General features: G+C 27.2%; 1 protein-coding gene across 5 annotated transcripts; it reads left to right on the forward strand.

Moving 5' to 3' along the window:
- Window positions 1-4292: 4292 nt before the first annotated feature.
- LOC106769222 (F-box protein CPR30) lies at window positions 4293-6834 on the forward strand. Of its 5 annotated transcripts, none has more exons than XR_002668882.1 (3): window positions 4293-5601; window positions 6098-6495; window positions 6591-6834. XR_002668882.1 is itself a non-coding variant. In XM_014654745.2 (3 exons), exons 1-2 carry the CDS (start codon window positions 4490-4492, stop codon window positions 6135-6137), a joined length of 1152 nt encoding a protein of 383 aa, XP_014510231.1. In that variant the 5' UTR covers window positions 4293-4489; the 3' UTR covers window positions 6138-6178; window positions 6345-6834. The 5 variants fall into 5 exon arrangements, 3 of the variants coding, with proteins under 3 accessions (XP_014510231.1, XP_014510233.1, XP_014510230.1); XR_002668881.1 differs by having other exon boundaries at window positions 6098-6254; window positions 6345-6834; XM_014654745.2 differs by having other exon boundaries at window positions 6098-6178; window positions 6345-6834.
- The last annotated feature ends 1981 nt before the right edge of the window (window positions 6835-8815 follow it).

Genomic DNA, 8815 nt, shown 5'->3' on the forward strand with positions numbered 1-8815 from the left:
ACCTGACCTCCACTTTCTGGGGTTCACTGCTCTGCTGCTGCTACACGGATCACGAAGGAAGGGAATTAAAAGTTTGGCAGAGTTTGTCTCCCACTTACCAGGGGAGAATCGGACGATTGACACATGTACCCCACTAAGGAGGGGTATTTAAATGGGGTGTGACATATTATGATAAAGTTTTCAACACAACAAAAAAAAACATAAAAGTTAACTAAAATGTAAGAATATTTGATTAATTCTAATCAAATTCACACTAATATTTTCTTTATAATTTATAATTTATAATTTATATATATATATATATATATATATATATATATTGATTATTAAAGAAAAACAAATAATTGGTATATTTTTAGTCATGTATTAAAAAAAAAAAATAAACAACATATAATAAAACATCCATAACTTGTTATAAATTTTATTTTAAATTTTCAAATTGAGATGTTTTATTTATTTTTTGTTAAAATCTAGATGATTTTTTTTAAAAAAAATTAAATGATTATTTTATATATTTAAAAAAATTATTTAATCATTTAAGGATTTTAACGTTTGATGTTGCATAATTTTTTTACATAAACAAACAACTAAATTTATTAAAACCTTTTAAAAAATCTTTGTTAATCTAATTCAAATGTTTTTATATAATTATTTGATAAATTAAAAACAGTTAGATTCGTAACGTATTAAGAATTAATTGCTTTTTTCCTTGTATTTAAAATAAATATTTTTTTTCTAAAAAAAGGGTCTGCTCTTGGCTCATAGAATTTTTTGTGGATATTTTGATTCCACAGGCTTTTTTAATGGAGAATTCTTTGTTTGTGTGAATTCTTTTAACCTTAACTTATTTGGATGAAGACTGAACCATACGAGAGAATCAAATTGACACATCAAAGTAATCTAAAACATTGTGGTTATACGAGATTTTGATGAAGTGAGACCATAGACTGAATTGAAAGACTTTTACTTATTTCATTATAGAAAGAGAAAAGACTTGACACTAATTTGAAGTTTCTTTATGTTCTTCTAAACATATGAATGTTGGTATTTATTGTCAATTGTGTCTAAACACATCAATGTTAATATATATTGTGAATTGTGAATTTGAAGTAATTTTAACTTTTAATGGATGAATATAAAATTTTGCCTGATTAAGTTTGGAAATTTCTGATTTTAATCACTAGCTTTTTTATTTTACAAAGAAAATAAAGCATAGAAATTTAAATTCACTAAAGAACGATCTTTCTAATTTTAGTGTTAATAATTTCATTTTAATAATTAACTTATATGATATTAGAATAAAGTTAAAAAAAAACTAACGGGGAATTCCAACCTATTTCTTTCACTTATAATTGAACAAAATATTTCTTTAACTAGTTAAAAATAAGTTTAACATACACTAAAAGTGCTATTATACATTCTAGATAAAATGTATTAAAAACAAATCAAAACATCATTTTATTAAAGATCATTTAATTAAAAAAACAATAGAAATATATTGACATAAACAAAAAGAGATCATATAAACAAAAGTGATTAATGATAATATATTAAAAATAGCAAATAATTGGCTGACATCCTAACAATTCTTTTCATATATAGATTTTATGCCATTTAGAAGTGATATAGATTTGGGATGTTAGTTTGTGTTGTTTTATGATGTTCGTATTTATTTATTATAAATGAATAAATAAATAAATAAGTTGTTTCTCTTTTGTTATACACATGTTTTTTTTTACGTGATAGACTATCTTAAATATACAATTAATCATCTTAATGACAATATAAACCAAAGTTAATTTGTCAGCATGAATGATAGTATTTACAAATAATGAAGTGAAATTAGTTTATTGTATTTTTTTTCAAATACAATTTTATAAATAAATTAATATTAAATTAGAGGGACTCCATTTATTTTAATATTGAGAGTTAAAATTATCAAAATTTGAGAAGAATAAAATTTTAATTTTACGTTTATAAACAAAAATATATTTAACAATATCTTTTACATTCAATTCGGTTGACCTTAATCACCAATTGATATCCATTTTTTCCTGCATATTTTTTAATATATTTTTTCTGCTCTTTCATAAGCATAAAAACTTCTCATTTTATTGTTAAAAATGTCTTTCAGTTTTTTTATCAAATTACAAATGTTAAAACCATTTAGGCGTTCTTATTTTTTTGTAAGGTATTTTTAATTTGGTTCTTTTCTTTTAAACCTTCCCAATCGAGTCCTTACAAGTGTTAATTTCAAACAAATTAGCCTCTGCCATTAAAATTCCTTAACAGTGTTAAAATTGTGCAGAGGTAGGTAGATGACGTGGTTAAAATTCTTCTTTTGAGGTGTTAAAATTGTGCAGAAGTGTTAAAATTATGCACTTTTGCACAATTTTAACACCTCAAAAGGAGAATTTTAACTACGTCATCTACCCATTTCTGCACAATTTTAACACAGTTAACGAAATTTTAATGTCATGGACTAATTTGTTTGAAATTAGCACTTATAAGGACTCAATTGGAAAAATTTAAAAGAATAGAACTAAATTGGGAATACCTTACAAAAATAGGAACGTCTAAATAGTTTTAACTAATTATAAATTATAAATTATTTTATTTATACATTATGTTATCCGATATTTATAATTTTTAGATTATGCACTTCAAAAACATCCTTTTAACGAAAAATTATTTCAATTGTTTTTCATAAAAATACTTTTAGAAAATATAATTCAATTTTTTTTATAAGTTACACTATCCAAATATTTTTCTATAGAAATAATTTTTTAAATTGTATAATTCAAAACATAAATTTTCAATTTATGAATTAGTGAAAATACAAATATGTGTATTTATTTTTTCACGTTCTAATAAAAAGTTATTTAACTACAAAATAATTTTAACTAAAAATATAAATTATTGAAAGTTAATGTCTAGAAATAAGGTTAATATATATATATATATATATATATATATATATATATATATATATATATATATATATAGGTGCAAATATCATTTTATACGGTATTAATAGTTGGACATGTGATATCATGTACTATCGAAGGATATGAGACCATTCATTAATATTTAAATGTGAGACAAGTGTATTGAAAATTTCCAGTTAATATAAGTTTAATTTTGAACATAAATAATTATTTAATTTCTTTTGAAAATTTAATAAAAATAAAATGATAAAATAATTATTTTAATTTAAAATTACAATTACTTAAATAATAGAATTAAAAAAATATAATATCAAACTAACAATCTCGTAAAGAAAAAAAAAGTTTAATCTCACCGTAAATTACTATAGATACTTCCGGTGAGATTAAAAAAAAAAAAAAAGACTTGGAAAGATGCATAACGTAACCCAGGAATGAGGACAAGCTACGAGATTTCTTCAAATGGAAAAAGCTTTTCGATAATTTCTAGAAGTGAGTTTTGTCAGATTTTGCATGCCTTCACCAACTAACTTCACATGATTCCCACCGCCTAAGTTTAATTAATTATTAAACCACAAAATGTAAAAAAAAAAATGTTATTTAATTTCTAGTGGAATTTGGTGGAATGATTTTTTTTTCTACTTCTGCTATGAAAACAAATAAAAAAGAAAATGAACTACGTAGAATTACGCGAAATAGACAAGTACAAATGGGTGACAACATACCAACAATCCCACACCTTATTTCATCTAATTAGGACAATTGGTACGTGTAGTATCTTCAAATTTTCTCGTGTTTTATGAAAATATGACTTAAATTTATTATATTTTTACAAGTTTTTTCTTAAAAATATAATATATTTACATTTTTTTTATAAACAAAACATATTTATATATCTATAAGTGTATTATTAATTTTAAAAAATAATTTTATCATACTTATTTTGTAAATAAATTTGAATTCTGGCTAATTGTTGTAATTCTTTTAAAAATATATTGCTATTAGTTATTTATTTTTTTCTGTTGCTACATTCATTTATTTTTAGTTGGGTATACATATACTCATACTTATATTCTATAATTACTCTCTATATGTCATTCCTTGGCAACTTACTTTATTGTTCACAACATCAACAACTTCTATTAGTAAATTAAATATACGAATATTATTATTTCCAAATATCAATTTCTTTTAAAACAAAAGTATTATTCTTACAAAATTATAATTTAATTATATTAAACTAAAAAAATGAAAAATCCATTTAAAAATTGATCTGGAAAAAAACTAAACAGTAAATTCTGGTGGTGGATAATCAATCCATTGTAATTGAGATGGTGGTTTAGTTAGGTATATAAAAAATAAATTTGGATAATATTGTAAAAAAAAAAATATGGCAAAGCGTGTGATACAGGACTGCTGTTGGGAACACTGAGTCTTGTTCAGAAGCAAACCCTAGCATCAACAAAAAACAGAAAATCAATCCCAATTCATGAGAATCAAGTGGCAGCAATAGGAATCAATTCCGGTTACATGCAATCCCAGTGATGGCAAATCTTCCGGTGGAAGTAATCACCGAAATCCTGTCCCGTCTGCCGGTGAAGTCAGTGCTGCGGCTCCGCTCCACCTGCAAGTGGTGGCGCTCCCTCATCGACACCACCCACTTCATCCTATTCCACCTCAGCAAATCCCACACCACCCTCATTCTCCGTCACCGCTCCCACCTCTACACCGTCGACCTTCAATCCCTCGAGAAACCCCTCGAAATCACTCACCCTCTCATGTGCTACAGCAACAGCATCAAGGTTCTCGGTTCCTGCAACGGCCTCATCTGTATCTCCAACGTCGCCGACGACATCGCCTTATGGAACCCTCACCTCCGCAAGCACCGGATTCTCCCCGCTGACCGCTTCAACCGCCCGGACTCCTCCCTCTTCGCAGCCCGCGTCCACGGCTTCGGCCACGATGCCGCCTCCAATGACTACAAGCTCGTCAGCATTACTTACTTTGTCGATCTCCACAATCGCACCTTCGATTCCCAGGTCCAACTCTACACACTCAAATCCGACGCCTGGAAAAACCTCCCTAGCATGCCCTACGCCCTCTGCTGCGCTCGGACCATGGGCGTCTTGGTTGGCGGTGCCCTTCACTGGGTCGTCACTCGCAAACTCGAACCTGACCAACCCGATCTCATAGTTGCCTTTGACCTCACGCTCGAGAGCTTTCGTGAAGTTGAACTCCCTGCAACCGTGAAGGGAAATTTCGATATGGAGGTGGCTCTGTTGGGAGGGTGTCTGTGCCTGGTGGAGAACAGGGGAAGCGGATTTGACTTCTGGGTTCTGAGAGTGTACGGATCCTCAGATTCGTGGGAGAAACTGTTTACCATAACGCAGGACCATCTTCACATTGGATTGCCAAAATTACAATCTGTGAGGCCTTTGCTTTTGGACGGAGACAGGGTTTTGCTTGAACAGAACCGTAGTAAGCTCTGTTGGTATAACCTCAGAAGTGGCGATGTGAGTTTCGTTAAAATACCCGGAATCGGAAACTCCATCGAAGGCACAGTTTGCGCTGGAAGCCTTCTCCCACCCACTCTACTGAACCTCCGTGACGAGAGCGAGATGCACGAACTGGGCCACCAGAAGAATAGGAAGAAAAGGTACCAATGCTAATTGCTTTTTGTCTCCCACAAAATAAATTTATACTCTCTGTTGTCATATTTAAAACAAGGGGCCATGCAAGTTTTCTTTGATTTTGTGGCTAGCTCTGTCTAGTAGTGAGTTGACTATAACTTGAACCAAGTCCACCCCTCATGACAGGTGAAATCATTGACAAAGTTATTAAGTGTTCTCAGATCTGATGTTTATGACTATGAGTAAATTAAATTTCACATGCATGATAGTGTTGTTCTCTTTGTTGGGATTAACTTTTTTCGTGGTTGGACTATAAAAAATTCACGGTATGTTTGAAATGTATCTTATTTAAAAAAAAAAAGAAAAAAAAAAACTCGGGAGTGTTCTGAGATCTTTTTGTAACAGTGAATTAGCCTAAAGTTTAGTCTGTTCACACATGGATCGGTGGGCCAATATTGATTTTTCAACGCTCCTCGTCTTTCTGTGATGTTGTTGTTGTGCTTACTTCATATTTTTTCGCAGGGATGACTTCCTGTCTAAGGGGTTCAAATTGACGTTGTAAGCTCGAGCAAAAGAAGAGGACACGGTATACAGCTGAAACTGGTTTGTCCTGTGAATTGAATTGTCTCTTGTTGTGAGATTAGGCACCCTGGTTCATGGGAAATACTTGGAATGATCAGTAACAAAACCACTCTTTTTAATGCTAATTTCTGGGACGTTCAATTCCCTCCCTTTACTGCCGCGAGTTTGCTCATGTTGTTTTTGTCAGGTTTGAAGAGGGACCAAAGTGCTCCAGTTCAAAATGTTCAATATCAAGAAAAACGGTACATAAGTACAACCTGTTCATACCAACAAGGATAAAGAAGATGCGCCATGGGCAGTTAAGTTTGTAATGAGTTCACTGCTCCATGGGGTGAGGGGTATGCATCTGTGTATTTAATGGTTGAAGCTACCCACGTATACAATACAAGCCACTTTAATAGATACAATCTCACGCACAGTTTTACATGAATAGTGCTCTGTCTGAAGAAAGTGAGTTTTGGTCGCTCGATTGAGAAGGAAATCAGAACACTTGGATTTTCTTGCCTGGATAAGTCAAGGAACAAATTACTGAAGTAATCAGGTTTTTTTAGAGTTACTGAATTTTAACTACAGATATGGACACTCTTTTCACGTTATAGACAGAATTATGGATGACATGTTTTACTTTTAGGATTTCTTTTTGTACTTTAATATATGTTATATCTAAGTTTTTTCAATTTCCTAGAGAATGAACTCTAAATCTCATTTTTACTCTCAATTTCTGAAAACTAGTTATAATCCTGCTTCTTGTGAATTTAATTCTAATACAGATTTCCTTTTTATTCTAACAAGAAAAAGGATTTTAGAATGTTTATAAAATAATAAATTTGAAAATATATTAAAATTGATATAATAAATGCAAATAGTTGTTAGTTAATATTAATATTTTAAATTATTAAATAATAATATAAATTAACAATACTACTTCATTATTATATTAAAATTAATTCAATATTGTATATTTATTATTAATACCAAAACCACATTAAATTTATTATTACTATCTATTAAAATTTCGTAGTAAAATTATGATATTATATATAAATGGAATTTTGGTGTACGTGTTTTTCATTTATATCCTTTAAATAGTTAGTTTTTAAAATTGGTATTTTTTATTCCCCTTTTTTACAAATAACTACTTATTTTTTAAATTAAAATAATTATTTACAATACAATTATAGTTAATTAATTATTTTTATTTTTGTCTATAGGTTTCTCTTTTTAGTATCTATATTTGTTTTCCAATATCATCTTTTAAATGAAAGTTTTTTTTTAAAATTAAAATAATTGTTTTTTAAAATTTAACAATTTGACATGTTTTAAACTTAACTATTAATTTAATCATAAAACTACCTATAAAAAATTGTTTACAATAAAATTTAAAAGATTATTTATATTTATTTTTTATCTATATTATATATAAAGGATTTTTCTTTTTCTTTTTTAATTTTACCTTTTAAATAATTTTTTTCTAAACTAAAATAATTGTTTTATTAAAAGAATTTACATGTAAATATGTTTTTTAACTTAACAATTGTTTAAAATAAAACTACCTATTAAATATGTAAAAGTTTTTTTAATAAAATTATAAAATTATTTACATTTAATTTTATAATAATAATAAGAATTTTGTTAATTTTTATTATCATATAAAAAAAGTAACACAGATGCACATTTAATATATAGTTAATATTAAAAGCAGTGTGTTATTTTCCCTTTAAAGGATTTGTTATTATTAAGAAATTGCAATTTTTAAAGATTTTGTTTAATGAGCAACTAATAAATATTATTGTCAAAATAAATCCTAGTAAGAATATTTATTTATAATAATATTTATAAATTTGACTAATAAACCTAAATAAAAGACTTAAGTTAATTCTGCAAATGTTAATTTAATATCGAAATTAATGATTTGATAAATTATTGTTAACAATTCAGAACAATTATTAATGACTAAAGCAATAATTATAAATTACCTTTTTGAAATAAAACTATATCAAAATTATTTCAAAATCGTAAACTTATTTATATTTAATTTTATAATAATAGTAAGTTTTTTTATTTTTATTATGAATATTACATATAATCCTTAACAATTTTTCTCCCATAATAGTTCTTAATTGAATTTTGATTTTCAGTTTTATTTTTAATATTTGGTGGTTAAGAAATTTTTACATTATATTTATTTTTATTTTTTTTATCATTTTAGTTTTCATAGTTTGACTTATTTATTATCTGTGATTATGTGAATGACTTATTTAAACACTTATAATGAGTTTTTTAGATTGTTTTATTGTCGGTTTGGTCGCTGCTTTTCAACATCTTGTTTTATTGAATATACATTTTTTATTAATATTCATATCAGTGATCAAACTCAGATAAAATTGATAAAAATAATACATGTAAGTTGTTAATATTTTAAAGAGAATGTATTTCTTTTAATATATCTTAAATTATTTTTAATACGTCTATCACTTCTAACAAATTCATTATTAATATTTATAAATTATTTTTAAATTTACTTTAGTTATATTGGTAAAATATAATTATTAGAATTTGGTTTAAAAGTAACTTCAGAAACACTAAACAATAAAAATGATATTTAAAAAAATAAGATTAAAATAAGTAAACAATTGTAACATCTCATTTTAGTAGAAT

Source organism: Vigna radiata, chromosome 7 (genome assembly GCF_000741045.1).
Source record: "Vigna radiata var. radiata cultivar VC1973A chromosome 7, Vradiata_ver6, whole genome shotgun sequence".
NCBI classification, from domain to species: Eukaryota; Viridiplantae; Streptophyta; class Magnoliopsida; order Fabales; family Fabaceae; genus Vigna; species Vigna radiata.